The sequence below is a fragment of the Phasianus colchicus genome, chromosome 21 (assembly GCF_987193195.1).
Source record: "Phasianus colchicus chromosome 21, bPhaCol1.hap1.1, whole genome shotgun sequence".
NCBI classification, from domain to species: domain Eukaryota; kingdom Metazoa; phylum Chordata; class Aves; order Galliformes; family Phasianidae; genus Phasianus; species Phasianus colchicus.
The window spans coordinates 1319036-1343455 of NC_143456.1; the positions used below are offsets into that span (position 1 = coordinate 1319036).

Sequence of the window (24420 nt, forward strand, 5' to 3'; positions counted from 1 at the left end):
GCTGTGAAGAGACAGATGTGCTCCTGAACCCTGGAAGGCACATCATGGAGCCAGAGTGGCAGATCTTGTATGCACAGCTCATCTTTTGCCCAGGTATCTGCCACCACAGTTCTCCCCAACCAGTACCTGTTTTCCAAATGACTTGCAGTTTCACAGGGTACAAGAGCACCTTTTCTGCTTGGGTCACATTTGCTTAAAAAAAATGCTGTGATTACCCAAATAGTGGGGAACAAAGTCCTTGCCATCTCACTAAGCAAGAACTCATTGGCTAAAATGTGATTTTATGAATTTTTCCTGGACTGACAAGCCTCAAATTACCTCTAACAAGTAGATGGGGGACAAAGACACCATCCCCTTGCACCACTCTCAAGAGCCAAAGGCTTGTTATTGTTGTTCATACTTGTTCAGTGATCAGAATGGAGATGAGAATGGCAAGTGCTGTAGGAGGCTTAAAAACTGATGCCCAAAAGGATGTTTTCAGATTGCTGCTAAGCAGATGGCTCTGCTGCAGAAAGCTTGTGCTCAAAGCAGGGAGACATCAAACAGGTGCTGGCATTGCACATGTGCCATTTCTCGTTGTGTTATTCCGGCAGGCCCAGGACATCCAAAAGGAAGAAGAAAACACACTGGTGGAAAATGTGCAGAGGGCAAACTGAGAAAGATGCTGAGGCAAAAGGTCAGGGTGCAGTCATGGCCAGCTCCCAAATCCAGTTTGTCATCACCAGTCCAGTGAAGCCAAGGACGCTGTGAGGAGGCAATAGCCTCCTCAATGGAAATTACCTTCCCCTTCCAAACACCCTTACTTTGTATTTTCTTCCATTCAAATAATGTCACATAGGGTTTTTGTGGCAGGCAGCTATCTGCATTTGGCCATACACTCTTTATGCTTGCAGAAAACAGTTCTAATTCATTTGCATGAGGCTGAGCGTTGCCAAGACAAGAAAAATTAATTTACTCAGATTTTGAGCAAGATGGAGTGCAGCCTTCCTCTAATTGGGATTGTTGGAAATGGTGTCTGTACCAGCAAGAACTGGTCTGTGTCCAGGAAGAACTTCTTGCCCTTCTCCCATTTTTTATTCTGCTGACCTACACTTTTTATTCAGAAAAGCAGCTCTACACCACCTCAGGCACTTAATGAATAGTTTTCCACCTTTACTTATGGAATGTTCAAAGATCTGGAAACACCATGAATTTCTGCAAAAGGAACCAAGCTTGTTGTTAAACATAGCTTGGCCCCTGGGCCAAGGGACTGCCACTTCCCATCACAGAATATCCCAACGTGGAGGGGTCTGCTAGCATCACTGAGCACACAGCACTACCCACAGCTAAACTATACATCCCTTGTCCAAATGCTTCTCCAACTGCAGCAGCTTTGGTTCCATGCCCAAAAAACCTCTTAGAGAAGAACCTCTTCCCAGACCCCCATCTGACCCACCCAGAGGCAGCTCCGCTCTGTTCCCTGGTGTCCTATCACCAGACATCAGAGAGAAGAGATCTGGCACCTGCACCTCTGCAGCGCTGATGACAGCCCCATGCCAGGGCCCTGCAGGGTACTTTGGCTCAGCCACTGCCTCCTCTCTTGCAGGACCGTTTCTCCTGCACCGGGCATCAGGAAGGAATTTACCCCACAGCCTACTGGCAGTTTGACAACAAGAGTCTTCACTGGCATTTTATAATTCTTACTGCATCTGTGATTTGCGTTACTAAGGGAGCAACAGCATCTATTGTGGATATTTAAATTCCTACTTGGGGGAATTCGGGGCTCCTTGGTTTAAGCATCTTCATTTGGTTTTTACAGAATCATTAACACCCTTTGCTCCCTCTGAACTCAAGACAAGCTGCACACTTGGCTTTTTAGAAATTTGGATACAAAGTGGCTTCCCAAGGTTGAGAAGCAGTCATTACAGCTGTCTCTGAGCATCCTAGCCATGCTTTTTGCTTCAGTGGGCAGAACAGGAGTGGGTGAGCTGCAGAGCTTATCTGCCTGTAAGCGCAGCTGGATAGGCTGGTGGGGTGAGTAACCCTGAAAGTGAAGTGTGCAGGGAGTGTTAAGGAAGATTTACAGCATGAGAGAGCTGGAGCTGTGCAGCCTGGAGAAGAGAAAGTTCAGGAGGGACCTGAGAGCAGCCTTTCAGTATCTAAAGGGGCTGTAAGAAAGAAGGGGACAGGCTCTTAAGCGGGGTCTGTTGTGACAGGACAAGGGGAATGGTTTCAAACTAAAAGAGGGGTGATTTAGACTGGATATAAGGAGAAAGTTTTGTACAATAAGGGCAGTGAAGCATTGGCACAGGTTGCCCAGAGAGGTGATGGTCCCCCATCCCTGCAGACAGCCAAGGTCAGGCTGGAAGGGTTCTGAGCACCGATGGAGCTGTGGGTGTCCCTGTGCGCTGCAGGGAGTGGGACCTGATGGCCTTTAGGGGTCCCTTCCAACTCAAATGATTCTATGATTCTTGCTCCTTTCCCCCTACCAGTCTACCAAGGCATTAGGAAGAACTTTCAGCTCAGCAACCCACCCCAAACCATCCCAACTTTCTAGGACAAAAGCAGATCCTGGTGGAGCAGCACCTCACAGGAGATGCAGACAACTCAGCTCTTGCAATAAATGCTCTAAATTCATTCTGACAGCATTGTGAGTAGTTCCAATTTCCAGCCAGATTGTATCTGTGCCACTTTAACCCGACTGCTCCTGCACAGATCTTTTTTCCTCTGATATTCATTTTTCTGATTGGGATCCTAAGCTCACAGTATCTAGAGGTTCCCAGAATGAAAGTCACTTCTTGCATTCTGTATCTACACAGAAATTTTGGAAAGCGGAACCAGAGTGATCTTGAAGGCTTGGGAACAAGAATCGATTCATGAGATCAAGGTCCCAGGTAGCACCAGTCAGTGGTAACGTGGGAGGATGCATGTCTCTGCTGGTGCCCTGCAGAGGAGCCAGGAAATTCTGCAAGGCATGGGAATAAATGGGCACAGGGAAATTCCTCTCCATGAGCTTTGGAAAAGGGTAAGAAAGGTAATAAAGTCCCAGTCCTTGGAGATACACTGGCCTCAACAAGCCCTCAATAATGTTATCCAGTGTGGGAGTCAACACTTCTCCAGGTGTGATGTGTCCACCCCATCCCACTTCCCTACCTCCAGAGTTCCCTTGGCAGCTCTCAGGGAGGAGAAAGACCACAGCTCTCCACTTTCAGTGCTCGAGAGGAATCTGAGCAAGTAAGCTGAGATTAACTTGACCTGCAGAAAGTCTTAACATCTGCCCATAGACTGGCCCTGAGGGAATCACAAAGCAGCAGTCGTGGAGGCTGATACAAACAGCAAGAGCTTCATCATAAAATCAACATCTTTAATCAACTCTGTCAGTGATGAGCCCTCAGGAGGCTCTTCCCCACACTAGGAGATTAGTCCCTGGAGGCTGCTGTCCTGTTTTCATCATGAAGCGCTGACATCCCAAGGACAGGAGTCCTGGAACCCTAAAGGAATCCAGCTCTGGCTGCAGGACACGACGTGTCAGTAGTGCTTGTCCCAGCCTGGCAGCAAAGAGCCGTTCTTCTCTCTTGGATCTAAACCAGAGACCAGCTGCAAGTCTTTCACATCAGTATAACCATTTGATTTTAGGAGGAAGAGCTAGCTTTCTTTCCAGAAGCAGGAAAGTTGATCTTTGTGAGGATCAACACCAGTGCTAAGGATGGTACCACCAAGGCAATGCTGCAGTACCAACAGTACCACTGCAGTAATGCAGCTGTACTGCCATGGTACCACTATGGCACTGACACGACACGTCACCAGGAGTCACCATCCCCACAGGTGTTAAAGGAAAGGGCAGATGTGGACTCATGGTGGCAATGGGCTGGCAGTTGGACTAGATGATCTCAGCGGTCTTTTCTTATTTGAATGATTCTGTGACTCTGATTGCGCTGCACCATCACGTACCACCTTGGGACTGCCTCGGCACATTGGTCCTGTGATAACACCACCATGGTGCCACCAAAAAACCCATGGGAGCGGGAGGGGAAATGTCACACCACGCATCCAGCATCCTGGAGAAAAGCCAAAGCAGCCCAAGGACCAAGGAAACTGAGTGCTGTGTGCTCAGCAGTCACAGCCATACAGACCAAGTGCGGTCCTCACCCAACAACCCCCCTCCAACCTCCCCCCCCACACACACACACCCATGTGCACAGCTGGTACATGGGGGACCTGCTGCAGGGATCAACCACAGCTGGGTACGTGGCCCCCACCTCCACCACACAGGGTGCTCCTCAGGTGCTGCAGGCCCCACAAAGCACTCCTTTGCAGCACTCTCCTGCCTTCTGCTACCCTCCCTTGGATTAGGCAGTCTTATGGAGCAGAATGAAGCTCAGCTCCACAGCAGGGAGCACCAGTACCACCAACACAGGGGGCTGGGCATCTCTCTCACCCACTGGCTCACCCAAAGAGAGAGAAATGTGAAGTTTGGCACAATGGGTCTGACACTCGAGGTGGATGAGGAAGGCGGATGAGAGCAGAAATGCTTTTCACTCTGCTGCCCCATTTTTTTTGGCTGAGGTGCTTCTGGAACAGCCAGAAGCTATGATCAGAGGCAGATCGAGGACCACGTGGTTAAATGCAGCATTTCCCTAAGCATGACAATAAACAGCCATTCAAAACACCCACGAGAAACTGCTTGAATGAAGACATTTCCTCTCCCGGTGGGTTTCCTGCTAGCAGCACCGTTTCTCCTGCAGGCTGTTCCAGCTGCCCTCCAGCCGTGCTCATGGGCATTGGCGTAGCTCAGAAACCTCCAGCTCAACCTCCCCCGCACCCTCCAGAAGGTCTTATTCCTCCCCAGTTTTAAAAGCACCATGGAGCCACTCCAGTGTGCCAGGGGTTCCTAGAGAGATGACCGATTTTACACGAGGGAGGAGGTTGAGCTGTCATAAGCAGGACCAGTTAATGAACTGCTGCGGTCCGGACCAGGAGCTGAGACTCCGACTGAGTCTTTTCAGCTCTTTTTGGAGAGATGCTGCAAGGGGCTGGGCACTGCGTTGCACTGAGGTGCCCCATGATGCCTACAAGGACAAATTCCCCCCCAAACAGCCTTCCACAGGCTCTTCTGCATGGACAGGGCGTGCTCTGGACGGGGTGGCAAGGAACCGCAACCCCTTCACTCGCAGAGCCACCGAAGCTGCGCACCGCAGGAGCGGAGCCCAGGGCTGGCAGCCGAACCCGGCGTGCAGGGGCAACCGGAATCCCCTCGGAGGGGCAGCCCCACGGGGAGGGAGGGCTCCGCGGGTGTCTCAGCCACGGGCGAGCGCGGCGTTTTCCCACGGCCCGAGGTGACAGCCCCGCGGTGCCGCGACGCCTCTCATCCCGAAACTCGCCCGGCAGCGAGCTCCCGGCATCCGTCTTACCTGGGGGGGTCCGTCTGGCCGCTCCCGTCCGAGCCCCTCCATAGCTCGCGGAGGCCTAACGAGCTGCGGCTCCGGCGAGAGGGAATCCTCCTGGGGTCGGGGCGCGTCGTCCCGCTCCCGCCCCGGGGCCACGCGGGATGCGCCGTCACCGCCAGCTCCCGCGTCTTCACGCGTGTCCGTCAGCAGGGCCACGTCCTGGCCGCCGGAGGCCACGGGCACGGCGTCGCCCGTCTGCGGCGGCTCCGGATCCATGGGCTCGGGGCTCGGGGCTCACGCTGTCGCGGCGAGGGCCGCCCGCGGCTGCGGGAACCGGCACGGACACCCCGAAGGCATCAGAGCCGCGGCGGCGGCAGAGACGGCCCGGCGGGGACGGAGGCAGCTGCGGCATCCCTGCGCCGGGGGAGGCTCCATCCCCGCCTGAATCCGCCGGCTCGGCGGGCGGGCGGCTGCCGTCCCCCCCTTCTCTCCCCGCACCTACAAAGGCCGGGCGCGGCGTCGTGCCGGGCCGCCCGCCGCCCTCGGCCCCGCCGCCCCCCGCGCCGCCCCCGGCTCCATGCCCGCCGCCCGCCGAAACCCGGGCCGCCCGCCGCCCCCCGGAGCGCGGTGCCGCCTCTCGGCCCGCGAAGCCCCGCAGCCCACGGCGGCCGCGCCGCCGCCTCATCGATATTCAGGCGGCCTGGCACCCCGGCGGGGCCGCGCCGCGCCCGCGGCCGCCAATCGCGGAGGCTCTGCCGGTTTCCATGGCGATGGTGCGGGAACGGTGCCGGCTGCCTAGTGATGGGGAGGCGGGGGGCGGCGGCACCGGGCCGGGGGGAGCCCCTCCGGCTGCCCCTGTTTCACGATCACTGCTTCCCGGCGCTGGGTTTGAGGTGCCGCTGCCCTGCGCGATGTGAGCGGTACTCTGCTGGGGCCCGGTACCTTTCCCCCGCCCCTCCCGCTCTGGGGACCACAGATGCTGCCCCACAGGGCCCAGAGCTGGCTCAGCCTGCTGCCAAAAACACAAAAAGCGCTCTGTGTGCCCCATGTAGGGGCTGCGTGGGTGAGAGTTGGAGGCTGGCGCGAGCAGGGAGAGGGCTGCAGCATCGCGGTGACGCGGGGAGATGGGAGCTGGTGGCATAACGCTTCAGCACAGCGTGGCACGGGCACTGCTGAGCGCACGCGGTGCAGCAGGCACACGCTCCATCTCTCTGCCCACTCCCCATCATGCTGTAGTACGGATGGAGAGCACCCTGTGCAGCAGCCATGCTTAGTGGAAGGCCATTCGGCTGCTCCCCAGGACCTCACTCCCAGCCATGCACAAAGCCATCCTGCTGTTCATCGCTCCTCTGCACACCTCAGGCACTGAAGATCGGCTGGGACTGATCCTGCCCTTTGTGTCTCTGTGAGACAGCGTTGTGTCACACAGCTGCTCCATCGGACTGTGGGCAAAGTGCAGCACTGGGGGCTCTCTGGCTGCAGGTGCACCTTGGACACTGCTCTGTGAGCACCTCCTTGGGGAGCTCTGTGCCACATCCCGATGTGCAGCACGTTGATGTGTCAGCTGCCAAAACAGGCGGCGCTGCCTCTGTGTCATCTCAGACAGATCACCACGGTGAGTGGTTTTCTCACCGCCGGCTGTGCAGGGTGCAGATGACCCACTTAGATGCTGAGGGAGGTAACAGCCAGGTCCAACAGTCACACATCCCCCTGCATGCAGAGCTCTCCATGCCAGGAGGAGACCTGGCATCTCTTGCTCCCTGCCCACCGCTGTTTCCCTCCCCTGGAGGTGCTGGGGAGGATCTCTGGTGCTGCACAGCATGCAGTGAGGCCCAGGCGCAGCACAGCTCGCCAACAAGACAGAACAGGCAGGTTTCATAAGCAGGAGGGGAAAGCCAGCAACGGGAAGGGAAACGTGCTGCTGATAAGGTCGTGTAGCCGCAAGCAGTGCATGGCCTGCAGTGTACACACAGCGCAGCCTCGCTGGGAGCCCTGCTCTGACACAGCTCACTTTGTGCTCCTGCTGCTGTGTGCTGCTCACATAGCTGTCCCTGCTCACCCCACCAGGTCCTGCTGCACCACCGGGGTCCTGCTCACCCCAGTGGTTCAGATGTGGGAAGTTGAGGAGGACCCCAGGGAGCCCTCCAGAAGGACCCAAAAGCCCCCAAGGAGCTGGGCCCATTCCCTGTGGTGCAAGGACAGGGTGTGCAGCCCCAAGGGCCTCCTGCCTCTTCCACTACAAAGCTGCAAGAGAGAACATGTTCTGTGGGAGAGAATAAATAAGGAGCCAAGAATGACCCTGGGGAGCTCAGAAACCAGGGAGCCAACCCATAGCTTTGAGCAGGGCACACATAACAGGGTCCATTGGCAGCCCTGGCCAAGATAGGGAAAGAGGCTGAGGACGTGCTGTGGGGATGGCACTGGGGCAGCTGGTGGACACAGACCTGCTTCCATCTCCCTTTCCTGCAGGTCCTGGGGCTGAAGGCAGTGAGGGATCCACCCACCACCGTCACAGCCCATGGGACTGAGGCTGCATGGACTCCCTGCAGCACCAACCAGGGCGAGGAGCACACGCTGGGCTCACCCCAATAGGAAGGGGACACGTTTCCTTGCATGAACCTGCACCAGTGTGCACTCAGGGCACAAGGAAGGCACTAAAATAGGAGTTGGTTTTTTTTTTCTTTTTAACTTGCAGTTTCTGTTTTGCTGCTCTCAGCAAGAAATGCATTTCCAACGTCTCCGCAGGCAGTGAGTGCTGAGCAGTTATAATAGTTGTGACCATAATAATCCTCAGACATAAGCACCCGGTATTTATCTTTCCTGCTATTTACATACTCATTATTAGGATCATGACCTTTCAAAACCTTTTATGTTAAAACTGCAAACTTGGGCTTTGTTGTCCTCTTGGGCACATAACAAAATGAAAGCAGCTCAGGACAGGCTGTGCTGTGCTGTGTTGTGCTGTGCCGTGTTGTGTTGTGCCGTGTTGTGCTGTGCCGTGTTGTGTTGTGTTGTGCTGTGTTGTGCTGTGCTGTGCTGTGCTGTGCTGTGTGGTGCTGTGCTGTGTTATGCTGTGCTGTGCTGTGTTGTATTGTGCTGTGTTGTGCTGTGCTGTGTTGTGCTGTGCTGTGCTGTGTTGTGCTGTGCCGTGTTGTGTTGTGCTGTGTTGTGCTATGCTGTGCTGTGCTGTGTGGTGCTGTGCTGTGTTATGCTGTGCTGTGCTGTGTTGCGTTGTGCTGTGCAGTGCTGTGCTGTGTTGTGCTGTGCTGTGCTGTGTTGTGCTGTGTTGTGCTGTGTTGTGCTGTGCGGTGCTGTGCTGTGTTGTGTTATGCTGTGCTGTGTTGTGCTGTGCTGTGCAGTGCTGTGCTGTGTTGTGTTGTGTTGTGCTGTGTTGTGCTGTGTTGTGCTGTGCTGTGCTGTGCGGTGCTGTGCTGTGTTGTGTTGTGCTGTGTTGTGCTGTGTTGTGCTGTGCTGTGTTGTGCTGTGTTGTGCCGTGCTGTGCTGTGCTGTGTTGTGTTGTGCTGTGTTGTGCTGTGTTATGCTGTGCTGTGTTGTGCTGTGTTGTGCTGTGCTATGCTGTGCTGTGTTGTGCTGTGCTGTGTTGTGCTGTGTTGTGCTGTGTTGTGCTGTGCTATGCTGTGCTGTGTTGTGCTGTGCTGTGTTGTGCTGTGCTGTGCTGTGCTGTGTTGTGCTGTGCTGTGTTATGCTGTGCTGTGTTGTGCTGCCTGCTTGGGTGGGTTTTTTTTTTAGCTCTTTCTTGTTTTTACTGCTTAAAAACTTGCTGCCTTGTGACCATGACAAGAGTTCTGACCTTTTTTTCCTTCCGTATTCCCTTCAAACATTTTCAAAGTCAGGGAGTGGGGGATGCAGGGATGAGGAAGAAAAGGCAAAGCTCCGAGTCCGGGGGTGGTCAAAGGGAGAGGAAAATATTCAATAAAACCACCCTCAAAACCTGCGTGAGAAATTTCGGAAAAAAAGCAGAAGCTTTCCATTAAAACTTGGAGTCAAGAAGAGGGAAAAAAAAACTATTTTTATTACATTTTTCTACTATTTTTAGGTGCCACGTCCAATGACCAGAAGACAAGGAATGGGGACGTGGGAAACTGAGACATCAGGCTCACTGCATGGGTGGACTGAGGTGGGGACAGTGGCCATAGGAGCATCCCATTCCTGTTCCACGTGGCCTCGTGGAGGTGGTGGGGAAGTGCTGGGACATGGCCGCTCTGCTGTGAGCCTGGATGGGTGTGGGGCACATGCAGTCATGGGGTGCTGAGATTTGTGGTTCCCAATTCTAGCACCCTGTATCCCCCAGGCTCCATCCCAGTGCAGTGCTCCCACTGCCACCCATGGCCTGGGGTACCCCATGTGTCTTTTTCCAGTTGTTGTGTTTCTTGGGAATAGAATAAAAAAGACAAATTACACAAGTGAATGCTGAAAGAGTTTTATTTAGCAGCCCCTGTGTCATTGTGCAGCTGTGCAAAGCCGCTCAGCAGCCCCCACCTGCCCCCATCCACATGTGGCCACCACCCCAGCTTCGTGCAGGACTCTGCCGAATTTGCCATGAAGGTGGGGTGAAAAAAGTGCAAATGAGAGGCCATGCTACCTACCTGCCCTCCCACAGCGGCCAGCACAGAACTCCCACCCCATACAGCAGGCAGTGGGGACAGGGCCTCGTGGTCCCTTGCTCCCCGCTGTGCAGTGGGGATGGTGCCATTCCGTCCTCAGCTCCATGACGGTGACTGGCACAGAGGTTGCTGTTGGCGTTCTCTTCTCCGTAGCCCACAGTACACTCATCCATAAAGTAGGAAACACTACACCCTGCAGTGCTGTTTAGTAGTGCTTTCTACTTTATGGGTGACTGCACTGTCTCTCAGTCGATGTCGGTGGTTGCTCTTCTCTGGCGATGTGTTTTCCTCTGCCCGCGCCCAGCCGCAGGGATGTCTTCACGGGCAGCATGGCCGGGGGCACGAAGAGACGGGCAGCCCCTGCAGGCATCACCTCCCACCCTGAGGAGCCAAGTGGGGCACAGGGGACATCCATGCCTTACCCCCATGGGGAGATCTTGCCTTTTAACTCTAAGACCCATCCTGGGCGCAAGGGGCAGCCTGGCCTTGCTTGTCCCTATGGGGGAACAGCCTACTTTGCAGGCCACCATTTCCTCTCGAGCTCTTTGCTGAGAACAGAGGATGTTGTCACCTTGCCCCCAGAGGACAGAGCCCACCTCAGACCCCATTCTAGCACAGAAAACCTTCTTGTCTTGTTCCTGCCGGAGAGAACCCACTCAAACCTCATTATGTACTCTCAGACCCCCACCCTGGGCTTCTTTCCCTTACCTCCATGTGGAAGACCAGGACCCCCCCGCCCCATTAACCCCTTGTTTGGGTACATTCCACTTCAAACTTCATTGCTGGCCTTTAAGACCCCTTTGAGCCACAGAGGACCACTTAATCTTGATCGCAAGGGTGAAATCCCAGCTAAATTCCCTCACTGTCCCTCAAAGCTCATCAAAGTCACACACAACCCCCTAGCTGCATCCACATGCAGAGATGCCACCTCAATGTTCTCTGGTCACGGAACACTTTTTGCGCTGTCCGCGTGGTGAGGATCCTATGGAAAACTCCACCTTTTGGCTGGGTACCCTTTGCCTTGCCTTGTCCCTGTGGTGGAGACCCTGTCTAAATGCCACTATGATCACAGAAGGCTCCTTTGCTTTGTCCTCATGGTGGGGACCTCACAGCAAACCCTGTCCACATTACAGGGACTGCCCTATCAAAGTCCCTGCGTGGTCTCCATTTCATGCTCTCACCCTTGTCACTGAGGACCTCCTTGTCCCATCCTGTGGGGCTCCCACACTCTGTCCGCTCAAGGTTACCCTCCCCTTAGAATCACAGGAGTGCCGTGGGCTGGGGGCTCCTCATGAATGTCCACCTCTCCTCTTTCTTCCAGCCCCACATGACCCCCTCAGTGTCCCCACTGTCCTTCAAGCCATGTTCTGGGTGGCACCAGGAGGCTCCCGTGGCCACACGGAGCCCCACACCCTGCTCCAACCTCATCCCCGCCTCCCCCCTGCCACTTTGGAGCCCCACATCAGCCTCACCTGCTCCACAGCTCTGCGTCCAACGCCTCCCATCCCGCTGCCACCAAAATCCCCTTCGGTGGCACTTCTGCTTCGGCCTCTTCCCGCCTCCTCCCACCCATCCGCCACGGCGGTGCCTCCTCTCCACTCCACCCTGGGGTGGGGGAGGGGGGACCCCTTACCCACAGGGCATCCTTAGCACCCACCTGCCCCCCTGGCATCGGGTGGGACTGTGGCTGCCGGGACCCTCCAGGCCCCCGCTGCTCCATGTGGGCACCCACCGCTGGCCAAGCCCCTCTGTACGTTACCAAGTTGGGGCGCAGGTGGCCCACGCTGGTGCCAATGCTGCAGGTGCTCTATGGGGTGCTGGTGTCCGGAGGAGCAATGGGCCGCAGCGGGGAGCGAGGCTGCTTTTAACCCCATCCTGCCCACGTGGCCCCGACCACAGGAAGAGCCGTAGCTGCTGAGGAGATAACGGTGCGTGGTCCCACCCAGCACCACCCTGCAGCCCGACCGCAGCCGTGGGGCGAGGGGCAGCCGCCCGTCAGCGCCGGAAGCACTGGGGGCCGTTGCAGAGCAGCCGGTTACGCTCCCCTGGGCCTCGCTGCACTGAGCAACAAACATGTTTGTGCGAAAAAAAAAAAAAAGCTATTTGCACTGTTTGCACTGTTTGCACTGTTTGCACTGTTTGCACAGGGCAGAATGACAGCAGCTGTGCCCCCCCTCTAACCCCCAAGACCCAGGCGCTCAATGCAGAGTGTGGGGTTGGCCCCGCCGTCTCTGCTGTGTTCCATCATCCCAGCCCTGCAGCAGGTGTTCCTCAGCGCAGAGCTTAGGGAGGGGATGGCAGTGTTGGATGAGGGTTTGGGGTCCCCGAGCCCCATGGCAGGAGTGCAGCAGGAGGGGACACGGGTGCCAGTGAGCTGTGAGCCCTAGCCCTGCTCTTTAGGAAATGTGTTGCCCAAGAAACCTTCCTGAGCCTTTCCCTTACACAGTGCTCTGCAACACCAGACTTCCCCACAGCTGAGGAAGCCATAACGGCCAACAGGAACACGAGGCCCCCGAAAAGAAAATGAAAGCCAGATCTGCAGGGCGGGCGCATCCCTCTTGCACTGCCACTCGGGGGCTGGAGCCATGAGGGGTGGCCATCGGCACCCCATAATACCAGCACTGGGCCTGAGGTGAACTCTGGCACCAGTTTTCTAGCCAAGGACCCATGGCACAGATGCCATCTCTGAGCGGTGTGCAGTTTCGCAGCCTCACGCAAGAGCAAAGAGCTGTGGGTCTGCACAGGGGTGAGCCCCCAGCTTTGCTCTCCTGCTGTCTCTGAGAAATGCAGCATGGAGCCAGGGAAGGTCAGCAGTGTTGCATGAAGTTGTGCCTTAAACCAGATGAAAAATGACGAGCTAAATCCCCAAAAATGGCTGTGAATGGGGATGCCTTAGTCAGTGGGATGGGTTTCACGCAGTTGTGCTACACATTCATTTTTGGGGAATACCATTCATTCTCTACATTGATAATCTGGGAGGAAATATTAAAAAGAAATCACACTGTGAGGTTTACAGAAAGCAAAGAAATAGCAAAGTCAAAATCAGCCGAGCAGCCACTGAGATTTGGCTTGCTCCAACAGCAGGTGTGGGGCTTACAGCAGGCAGAGGGGCTTTGGGCACAGAGGGAGTTTGCTGTGGGGCTCCTCCCGAACTGGGGCTGCTCTGCTCCCGCAGCATCAGCTCCCATTGCCTGGCTGCCTCTGGGAGCCTGTCCAACCTGCAATGCAACCACTTCTGGGGACACCCAAAAAGTGTGACAGTGCTCTGAGTGGAGGTGAGGTGTGAGCGGGTTCTTCCTGAGCCGGAGACACCCCCACACCAGACAGCACCCCCGAGGCGGCAGGGCCTGCTGTGCTGCTGGCTGTCGAGGTGCTGTGGGTTGTAGGATGACAAAGCCACCGTGTGCAATGGGGGAGCCAGTGGCAGCCCCCCACATCCTGAAGCAAAGTGAAGGAACCGCGTTGCTGCCGAGGGACTTTCCCCAAACCGTAGGGCCAAGGCCATGCTGCTCGCAGCACACCCTGCTCTGAGGGCAGCACAGCCCTGCTGGAGCTGCGTCTGGGTGGCCGGTGACAGGTACTAGGGCTCTTGGAGATCATTTATTGGAGAAAAGCTCAATTTAATGCTAATAGGGCTGCCAGGCGAGGCGGGGCTTGTTCCTGAAGGAGAGCCGGCGGTGGAGCAGTAAGCCAAGGGGAGGGTGAAGCACGTGGCCGGGACGGGGGCTGGGGGTGCCGCGGCCGTAGAGCACAGCAGGACACAACGCTGTGCCCCACACAGAGCCAGGTGCCCGGGGGCCGTTCCCCGCAACGCAGACCCGGCTGCCTTCCCGGCAGAGAAGTGGGGGAGGTGACGCTTCCTCTTTCCCGGCTGCGCGGCAGAGCGTGGCCAGGGGACACGGCATTTCGGGTGTCCCAGGCTGGGTTCCTCCTCCGGCAGAGCCCCCCGCCGCCTCCTGTTTCTCAAAAAGAAGGAAATCAGCAGATCTGGTTTCATGGGCTGAGGAGGTCTGAAAGTCTCCGACTGATGATGAACTCACTGCATCCCCCGGCCATTGGTTAACTTTGCCAAGTGGCAAACAAGTTTCTAACTCACCCCCCTTTCCTCCGTGCTCCCCACACACAGCCAAAATAGCTGCTGAGATCACAGAGACGTTTGGGGTTTGGTTGGGGGAGGTGAAGCAGCTGCGTTTCCTCTCTGGGGGGTCTCGTGGGAGCACCCAGCCCCCAGCGCTCCCAGCCTCACTCTGCACCCATGGGTGTGCGGGAACCAGCGGAGCCCCCGTGGTGCTGGGGCAGCCCCTGGCCCACACCGAGCCCTGCAGGAGAGCAGGACCTGGCATTGGCCCCATCTCTGCCATCATCTCAGGGCACTCAGCTGTGGCTCTGCCACCTGCAGCATCCCCCTGCACTGCCCTTTCTGCTCCCTTCTCAGTGCCAATGGTGCGTGGAGCTGCCAGCCCTGGCCCCACTCCCCGCTGCTGTTGCTTTTCCAGTAACTTTCCCAGTATCAGTGAGCACAGGGCAGCGGGTGCTGGGGCTCTGGGGGCGGCAGCACGGCTGACCCAGGCCCTTGGGCAGAGAGAAGGGCCCTTGTCGAGCAGTGCAGCTCAGGAGCTGCGAAAGAGCTGATATTTCTTATCTCTCCTTGCAGCAACTTCCCCTCCTCGGCTGTGGTCAGGGCGCTTGCTGCACGCAGGGGAAGTGGCGGCAGGGCCGGCTGCCTTTGGGCCTGTGCTGTGCTTCACGGGGCTGTGTCAGGGGAGGAGGAGGAAGAAGAAAGAGTGCTCTCAACCACAGGCTGCCTGACCCCCTGCTGCTGTCCTGGGGAGTGGGAAAGGGGTCTGCGTGCCGCTGTCTCCTCAGCCTCAATGGCACAGATCTCTGGGATCATCTCCTGCTCCACCCAGCAGTGCCTGCCAGCCACAGATGGAACCTTCCTTGTGCCGCTGCTCACTCTGAAGCCTAATGACCGCATTCCCAACACGAGCCACCAGCGTCCCCGTCAGAGCAGCCTCAAATGTCACCAGTGGATGGAGTCACCTGTGCTCCCTGAGCCCACGGGTGCTCATAGGCCTGGCTGCACTGCATCACGGAGGCCAAAACTGGCTTTTGGGAATGTGCTGGGTGAGCAGAGTAGTGGCTGCAGCCCTCCTGCTGGCCAGGAGGACTGTTGTGAAGGCACGAGGCAGAACTGCAGCACCTCTGAGCCCAGAGGAGAGAGCCAAGACAGACCGGGACACACTGAGATGGGTTGGGATCCCCAGCTCTGCCCGGCAGGCTCAGTGCCACCTGCGCTCTGCTCTCTGCCCACGATTTGAGGCAGGGGATAGGACCCGGGGGGGCTGAGCCCCCATCCTTCAAGTGGCACCAAGGGACACACGGCGGCTGTGCCCAGGGCTGTGCTCACACCTGGTGTGATGGGCTGCCCGCAGTGCCAGAGCAGCACCCGACCCCGGGCCCAGCGCCGCACTGGGAGCGCGGCCGTTGGGGGTGAGTCAACCAGAAACTGCCGGGTGAAACGGGCCGCGAGCGGAAGGCAAAAGAGAGCGTGAAGGGAAACCTCAAAAAGCCGAAGTGACGCGACGGGGCGGGCGCAGGGCCGTGGGGAGAACGCGGCGCCTTGCTTTGCCATATATAGACAAATCGCGGCCCGTCTGCGCCAATGACGGATGTGGGCCGTTGCATGGTGCTGGTGGGGCACGGAGCGCTCCGACATTTTCCATGCCACCTGCTGGAACCAGCTCGCAGGTGGGGGAAGGGGCGGTGGGCCGGGCCCTGTGCAACCCACAGCCCCGCTGCTGTGGGCAATGCTGGTCCTCCCCCTTCCCATCTCTATCCCAGACACCCTGGGGACAGCGGCCGTGTCCCTGAGGGCCTGAGCAGGAGTCAGGCATCTTAGCATGCAGCGTGGGGATGGAGGCCTCAGAGCCGTCAGCCCAGCTGGGATCGTTTTCATGTTCCAGGCAGACATTTAGAGCAGTGCAGGTGGCTGAGATGGAGAACACCTGGGGCTGGGTGGATAAGGGGCACATAGGGACCTTTGTCCGGCCGGTGGGATCTGGGACCACACAGGCTCAGACACACAGAACACCACGACTCAAGCACACCCTGGTGAGCATCAGGACCACCTGGTGAGCATCAGGACCAGCTGCAGGGCCAGGACGCAGGGAGCCCAGGAATGCTGGGGATGGGACAGACACTGTCAGGCTGCCACACCCCTGTGACTCCGGCTCTGCAGCATCGCTTGGCTGAGTACCCTCAGGAAGCGCAGTGGGGAGGTGGAAGGTCTCCTGCCCAGGGGAGGTTTGGGACCCTCTGCCAGCTCCTGCTGTTCCCAGCCACCCCAGCACTGCTGGTACACTAACAGGTTCAAGCAACAAGAAAGCGACTGATGGCTGCTTTGCAGACAGCACCACGCATGCAAGCAAGCAGTGACAGCACCAAGGTGGCAGCCCCTTTTTCTGAGCTCTTTGCAGGTCTTCCCCAGCAACTGATGACCCTCCATCCAGCTCCTTCTCCACAAGGTCTCCTCCTTCCCTCCACACTTGGTGAGGAGCAAATGCCAGGGTCACAAACACAGATCAGAGCTCCTGCAGATCAGATCAGAGCTCTTGCATTGCACCTCACCCGCCGCCTCCATCACTGGCGCACAGGAGGCCCTGCGGCCTCCACACATGGAAGCTGTGCTTCAGCTCTGCCACAGTTCAAAATCTTTCACATCTGCCCACACCTCCGAAACTGTGCATCGAGCCCTTGTGCCACCGTTACTGTAATCCTCCTCCTCCCCTGCAACCCCTCCTGGTGAGAACCCCCATCCCCACCACATCAGAGGCACCCGTTGTCTCGCTGCCACTGAGCTGCCTGCTCAGGCTGGGTGACAGTGAGATGGGGCTGCACCCCCTGACCTCAACCTGCAGTTAGCAGTTCACACCCTGGCTGTGCCATCCTTATACCCCATAGGCATTGCATAGGTCATCCTCTTTGGTTCCACCACCCCGCTTCAATTTAGGGCTTATTTTGTTTCTTTTTAGCACCCACCATCAAGGGTCCTGGCCCCCCAGTCATTAACCTGGAAGCAGTCAGACCCCAGCATCCCATGGATGCCTGAGTTCATAAAGTCCAGAGGCACCAGGTGATGGGAGGTTGGTGCAACGTGGGACTGACCCTCCCCAGAGGGCCCTGCACAGCATCTCTGTTGCCTGGCCTTGACATGAGCACAGAGTGACAACCAGAAAGGCTGCAGGAGCAAAACCGGGGGCAGAGGTGGGCACTCCCACTTTGCAGTGCCCACAGCCCCACAGCCCTGCAGAGGTGCCCCCAGCACTTCTGCACTCACATGCAGGTGCTCACCAGGGCCCAGCTCACCCAAGACACACGGCCCTGACAAAGGAGCCACATTTGTCCGGGGGTCCCTGTGCCTCATGTGAAGCCCTGCACATGGAGCGAGCAGAGGGGCCCCTTGGGGACAGTGAGGCTGGGCATTTCCCAGCTCAGCCAGCAGCTGCCTCACGTAGACACACCGTGTGCTCTGCGGTTTTGGAAAGTTGCTTTTCTAGCCCGGAGGGACAGCCGGGTATCGGTTCTCAAAACCCGCACGAAGAAATTCGCTCGCTCGTGCTTCCTGCCCTGCTGCTGCCGGCCCTGCCGCCCTCCTGCAGCTCCCACGCGGTGCCCAGGCAGAGCGATGCAGCCCCGCAGCCTGAGATATTTTGGCGTCATTTGCTGCAGGGGGAGGAGCTGTCTTGAACTGATTCAGATCCACATTCCCTGCCCTCTGGAAGCTTACAGCCCAGGCTGTTGCTGCACATTTTTCCTCCGATTTCTTCAATGTGAGAGCTCCCTGCCCTACTTTTCTCAGCAAATAAAGCTTTGCATCCATTTGCTTTTCCTGCTACAAAGCCGCAGAGGCTCCAGGGATGGAGTCTCACCGAAATGCTCATTTTGGGGAGATTTACAGAGTCCAATGCTCAGCTTGAGCAGCCTGGGAGCAATGAGTCACCCGGCGGCGTGGGCTGGGAGATGCGGTGCGCGCGGTGGGGGTGATGTGCAGAGGCACAGAGTCAGCCCAATTTGAGGCACTACGTTTCTGGAAGCGCTGCGGTCTGCTGCAGGCAGAGTAGGTGCAGATCTTTCTTGAAAGACCACCGGTGCCCAGCAGCCTGCTGCACTGTGCTGGCTCTATTCCACCTGCACCTCACTCCCACCAGCCTGTGCTCTGCATCATCCGGGGGCTGCAGCCTGCGAGACATGAGGTGCCTATGGGGTTTACAACCCCCAGCCATCTTACCTGGGAGGCACAATGACAGCATTTGCTGCTCTATGGGCACAATTTTCTAAGCGAAGCTCCCAGTCCCTAGTGGTCAGTGAGTTACTGGAGCCTCCTCCAAGCCCACAGACCCACCCCCAGGTCCTGGCTGAGCACCTCGCACTGCGCAGGGCCCTGTACAGAGCCCTTTTGTCAGCCCTACACCAGGGGACGTGATAGCTAATGAGCTTTGGAGGAGCCCCCCCACCTCTGAAGACTGGGAAGGTGGGGACAGCCTGCAGCACAGTCCCCAAGGAGCTGACAAGAGAGACCATAGAATCATAGAATCACAGAATCATAGAATGTTCTCGGTTGAAAAGAATCACAATGCTCATCCAATTGCAACCCCCTGCTGTGTGCAGGGTCGCCAACTACTAGACCAGGCTGCCCAGAGCCACATCCAGCCTGGCTCTGAATGCCTGCAGGGATGGGGCATCCACAACATCCTTGGGCAAATGGAATACGGAGTTGTGCTCCGTGTCTCCTGCCACTCCAGCAACTTTGTTCCCCGTCCCCAGGCCCCAGCGCTGCTCCACAAAGCCCTGCTGCCACCCCGTGGCTTTTGAGCAGCGAGGCTGCAGAGCTGGGCATGGCCGCAACGATTGTCCTCGACTGCCTGCCGTGCACGACGTCCTTCCAGCCTGGCCAAAGTGAGCCAGAACCTCACTTTCCAGATCCACTGCCTCCTGTTGGAGCAGGAGCTCCACAGCTCATCCTCCTGGACCCACTTTGATCTGACCCTCATCAGTTCTCATCAACCTCATAGAATCATAGAATGAATCATAGAATGGCCTGGGTTGAAAAGGACCACAACGATCATCTCGTTTCAACCCCCCTGCCATGGGCAGGGTTGCCAATCACCAGACCAGGCTGCCCAGAGCCACATCCAGCCTGGGATGCATCATCTGGCGGTGCTGGAGGCAGTTTTCCTGAAGCTGCACTCTGTGGGATCCCCTGCTCACCCCGTGCTGCTCCCTGCACAGCCTGCACAACACCTCCAGGCCTTGACACATGGCAGTCACACCTTGCCCTGGTGCTACACCCACCCATAGCGCTTTTGGGCTTCTCTAAGGCCTGCCTACAACCAAGTGAGCCTGGAGAGTAATCATTAGGTAATTTTGGAGATTGGGACATCCATCAGGGAGGCACGAAGGCCAGGTCCAGCACCCTGGACCTGCATCTGCTGCTCCATGTCCTCATGATGGGACTCTTCAGGGCCAGCTCCACAAAGCAAAGCAAGAGAAAGAGTACATTGCCTTGCTGCTCCTATCATCAGCCCTGCCAGCAATGCACTACCTCCACTGCTGCTTCTTTCTTCCAAAATCAAATGCAGCCATTTTCTAGGCTTTTATTAGTTTTTCAGTATTTGTTTCTGCATACTGAACCTGAAAAATCAGGTTTCTCATCTACAGGATTATTCCAGAAGAATAAAAAAATCTTGTCTCACAGAGCTGCCTCCCAGTTACACCAGCAATGGGTTCATCTTACTCTGCCTGCACTGACCAGCAGCAGACCAGAAGTCCTCCACGTCTGCTTCCCATCCCTGCTATGGGACCCTGCAGGACCAGGACACTGTGACCTCCAGACCAGCACCTCTATGTGGAACACTCTGTACATCATCCTCCATATTTCCTCCAGCCATGAGACATAAAGCACAAATCCCAAGTCTTGTTCCCACAGTGATGGACACCAACACTCAGCAAGGATAGGATCCACTTCCTGAGTTGGGATTTTTGCCATATGGACAAGCTGTGGTGGCTGAAACCTCCAAACTACACCAGCAGTGTGACAGGTCTGGGGCTGAGTGCAAAACCCCCTCCCATGCCTTCTGCTCACCATGGTGGGTGAAACAAGTGGTTGAATACACAACAATTGACTCCACTCTGACTGGAAAGCAAGTTTTATTGAAATATTTACAGTTGCATCCCAGCTCCTCTTATTCACACCGACTATAAAAGGTTTATGCATCTCCCTTCAACACCTTTTTCCCAGTCCTACTCACATTCCCCTCCCTGTCAAGGCTGCAACTGATTTTAAGGTCTCTGTGGTCCAACAGTGGCATGGCTGAGTCCAGAGGTACTGAGCAAGAGCAGCTGAGCCAACAGCTCCCTCAGAGTCCAGGTCCCTCATGCTAAAACTAAAAGGTTTCAGAGCAGTGCCTCACATGCCAGCTGCCTCGCTGAGCAGCCCAGCAGAGCACCTGGGAATCCTCCACGCAGCACGAGAGCCCCTTAGGTTTTGATAGCTGTGTCTCGTGACTTGTAAGCTACACCACGGCTCTTCAGTTCTCGGACGATCCCTGCAACAAGGACACAAACACATTTCAGATTTCACTAGGAATGAGAAGCCCTAAAAAATCTGGTTGCTCTATCACGTAGCTTTCACTGCAGAGCTTAAGAACTGGATAATCTTCTTCTTAGTTCCTTCTAACAGTGTGTCAACTTCACTGTTAAGAGTGCTCCCTCCTCTAGTGCCTAGTCAGAGCACCCAAATATTAACTCAAGTTTTGCCCTGGGAAAAAAAAAAGCTGGGCAGAGACTTTACTGCATTATTTTCTACCTACAGATGTTTGAATATCATGATTGTCCTGCATAGACCGAGCTCTTAAAGGTTGTTCTTAAGCCTTCCGGTCACTTCTGTGTGACTTGTTTAAAGTCTAAATAGCACCACAGCAGTGACAGAAGAGCATCACATGGTTCAGGACAGCTCTCACCGGTACCACAGCACGGACAGCCAAATGGCAGCCTGCAAGGCCCTTGTGTGCAGCCTGCTGGCTTTCGTTCTTCCCAGCACCTCCTTGCTTCTGCCTGTGATGTGAGGATGTTCCCCACACTAAGCAAAGCCCAAGAGCATCTCCCGTATGCATCCCCTCCTGCCCTGTGCTCACAGCTGTGCTCTGCCCGCAGCTGCACAGAGCATATGGCATCACTGCTATGCTCTACTTGCTTCAGATGTGTCCAAAGCTGTGCCAGGAGGCCTTGTGCCTCACGGTGTTTCAGCTGTCCCCTAACACAGATGGTGGAGCTCAGGTTAGCAAAAAAAGAGGTGGCATTCCAAACAAAAGTTTTTACACTGAGTGTGGGAGACTGCAGACCTCTTGGGACACAGGTTAGGAGTCTGATCTCGGACTGCAGACATGAGAAATGGAAAATGTGATTTCTGCTTTATGAAGGTAGGGCCAACTCACTACACCCTTCACTGTACCTACAAATTAAAAAATGCCACCTTAACTTGATGTGAGCCCTCAGTGCAGTACTGCAGTGGAAAGGAATATCTGCTCACCACTCCTCCTCATTTTCCCAACTGCACCCCTTTCTGCACCATTCATTTTTGTTTTCTTGAAGCTGCACAGCTTGAAGTGAGCACACTTTCAGTAGTCAGGCTTTAATCACATTTCATTGCTCTGATGTATAATCTGGCATCATAGGTTTTTATTCAGCAGAATTTTCATACCAACTTTTGGCAAGCAGAATGCTGGATGACCACAGACAGCCTGTCTGCAGAACAGGGAACCCTGCCTCCCATTCCACACTTTTTCGCAGTCACTTGGCAAATCCTTTCATGCTCAGGGCCTGTTGTAACACTGTTTAATGGACCCCCAAATGCTGATTTCATCAGATCAACACAGTGTAACACACTCAGAGAGTGTAACTGGGCAATATACAGCACTGAGTATGCAAAATAACCCATCTCTCAGTGGCCACCTGTACAGCAGCACTCCTCACACAGCAATAGGGTTACCTTGGGGCAGGCGGCCGGTCACAGACACTGCATACACACCAGGCTTGAAGTTACCTGAGGGAAAGAAAGCAATGAGTGCAGCAGCCAGGTGGGCAAACAGCACCAGCAGCCTCACCCTGTGCAGGTGCTCCCTCCTCAGGAGCTGCAGCAGCCCAAGGAAGAAATCCTGCTGCCCAGCATCACAGAACTGCAGAGCAGTTTGAGGCTGGAAGGGACCTCACAGTTCCCATCCCTGCATGGGCTGGGTGCCCCCAGCTCAGGCTGCCCAGGGCCCATCCACGGCCTGGGGCACTTCCAGGGATGGGGCACCCACAGCTCTGGACAGCAGTGCAGCACCACACTGCCTCTGGGTGAAGAATTTCCCCTCGCATCAAACCTGAGTCTCCCCTCTTTAAAGTTTAAAGCCGTTCCCCCTCGCCCTACTGCTATGGGAGAAGGCTCTGGGGCAGAACAGCAGATGGCACTCACTGATGCGCTGCCACTTGGAGACCCAGCTGTCCTCGGGGCTCATCATGGCGATGATCCTGCGGGAGAGAGAGACGTGAGGAGCCCAGCACCGCCCGCTGCCACCGCGCAGCCCATCGCGGCCCCTCACCCATCGAAGGAGGAGCTGGTGCAGTCGTAAACCATCTCGCGGTTGCCCTTCATCTGCAGGTAGGCATCGCAGTTGTCGCAGCCGTCGTACTCGAACTGCTCCAGGGTCTGAGCGGGGAACCACACAACCATGAGATCACTGAGACCCACTGCGACCACAGAACCGTGAGACTCAGTGAGACCACAGCACCATGGGACCATTGCGACCCACTGAGACCATTGAGACTCACTGGGACCACAGAACCATGAGATCACTGAGACCCACTGCGACCACAGAACCATGGGACCATTGAGACCTGCTGAGACCATTGAGACTCACTGGGACCCAATAGGACCACAGAACCATGAGACCACCGCGACCACTGAGACCTACTGAGATCCACTGAGACCCATTGGGACCACAGAACCACGAGACCACTGCAACCCACTGGGACCACAGAACCATGGGACCATGCAACCATTGAGACCCACTGGGACCCATTAAGACCCATTGAGACCCACTGAGACCACTGCGACCCACTGGGACCACAGAACCACGGGACCACCGTGACCCACTGAGACCCACTGCGACCCACTGCGACCACAGAGACATAGGACCACTGCGACCCACTGAGACCCACTGGGACCACAGGGCCATGGCATCACTGAGCGCCCCGCAGTGACCCGCGCGGTGGGGGCAGCGGCGGAGGAAGGCCAGAGCGGGGCGGGGCGGGACCCGGCGGGGCTGGGAGCGGGGAAGGCCCGGACAGAGCGGTCCGTGCGGGGCGGGAGGAAGGCCGCGGGCCCGGCGGAGCGCACCTTGACGAGGGAGCAGAGCAGGCAGGCCCGGAGGTGCCGCAGGTCTTTGGGGACGGTCTCCAGCGCCATTGCTGCCGCCGCCGCGCACGCGCAGAGCGGGACCGCAGCGGGCAGAGCCCGGGGGGGGGCGGCAGAGAGCCGGGAGGGGCGGGGGAGGCGGCGGGGCTCGCGGCTGGGCTGGGGCGGCGGGCCGGGCTCCAGGCGGGGGGGCGGGGTGGCCGCCGGTCTGAAACGGCCTCAGCGTGACCGTAGAATCGTAGAAGCCTTTGGGTTGGGGGGGTCTCTTCCCTTCTCCAGGCAGAACAGCCCCAGCTCCTCAGCCTGGCTCCACAGCAGAGGTGCTCCAGCCCTCTGAGCCCTCCTCTGGACCCGCTCCAACAGCCCCACGTCTTTCTTGTGCTGGGGGCCCCAGGCCTGGACGCAGGACTCCAGGTGGGGCCTCACGAGGGCAGAGCAGAGGGGGACAGTCCCCTCCCTGCCCGCTGCCACCCCTCTGCTGATGCAGCCCAGGCTGCTGGCGGCTTTCGGGCTGCACACTGCTGTTGTCTTCCATCCACCAGGACCCTCATGTCCTTCTCCACACTCTCTGACTTCTCCCAGTCCGTATACAAATCTGGAATTGCCCCCACCCAAATGCAGCACCTTGCACTTGGCTTTGTTACGTGGGCCCACGTTTTGAGTTTGTGAAGGTCCTTGTGGATGGCATCCCTCCCTTCTGTTCTATCAGCTGCACCACTCAGCTTGGTGTCATCTGCAAACTTGCTGAGGGTGCACTTAGCATCATCTGTGTCACTGATAACAGTGTTAGAATACAGGTCCCACAACTGCAGCGTGTGGGACACCACTCATCCCTGCCTCCACCTGGCACAGACATTGACCACAGCCGGCTCCCAGCCAACTCCTTATCCTCCAAATATCCCACCCCTTGAACTCATATATAGAGATAAGGATGTGGTGGGGGACAACACCAAAGGCTTTGCAAGAGTCC

General features: G+C 56.7%; 2 protein-coding genes across 12 annotated transcripts in view; both read right to left on the reverse strand.

Annotated features, from left to right (window-relative positions):
• The window catches only part of TSPOAP1 (TSPO associated protein 1), a 62250-nt gene extending 56361 nt beyond the window's left edge, over positions 1–5889 (reverse strand). For 4 of the 11 annotated variants that reach the window (XM_090122621.1, XM_090122624.1, XM_090122619.1 and 1 more), the window contains exon 1: positions 5391–5888. In XM_090122621.1, coding sequence (XP_089978747.1) covers positions 5391–5642 — 252 coding nt within the window. In that variant the 5' untranslated portion in view covers positions 5643–5888. Of the gene's footprint in view, positions 1–5390 lie in introns of all 11 variants that reach the window. The other 7 variants (XM_090122626.1, XM_090122623.1, XM_090122622.1 and 4 more) reach the window with 3 other exon arrangements.
• A 3902-nt stretch (positions 5890–9791) lies between these two features.
• SUPT4H1 (SPT4 homolog, DSIF elongation factor subunit) lies at positions 9792–23569 on the reverse strand. The gene is made up of 6 exons (XM_031591953.2): positions 23433–23569; positions 22636–22742; positions 22509–22564; positions 22041–22094; positions 18508–20598; positions 9792–13947 (listed from the first exon to the last, which is right to left on the reverse strand). The coding sequence occupies exons 1-5, from the start codon at positions 23499–23501 to the stop codon at positions 20531–20533; spliced, it is 354 nt and encodes a 117-aa protein (XP_031447813.1). The 5' UTR covers positions 23502–23569; the 3' UTR covers positions 9792–13947; positions 18508–20530.
• Between the last annotated feature and the right edge of the window lie 851 nt (positions 23570–24420).

Bases quoted from the DNA above. Each gene is read 5' to 3' on its own strand.
- SUPT4H1 (XM_031591953.2), bottom strand. From the start codon at position 23,501: ATGGCGCTGGAGACCGTCCCCAAAGACCTGCGGCACCTCCGGGCCTGC. The intron at 22,095-22,508 runs GTGAGTGCCATC...TCTTTCCCTCAG, and splicing joins CTCCAAGTGGCAGCGCATCA to GTAACTTCAAGCCTGGTGTG. The intron at 20,599-22,040 runs GTAACCCTATTG...TCCTTGTTGCAG, and splicing joins GACCGGCCGCCTGCCCCAAG to GGATCGTCCGAGAACTGAAG.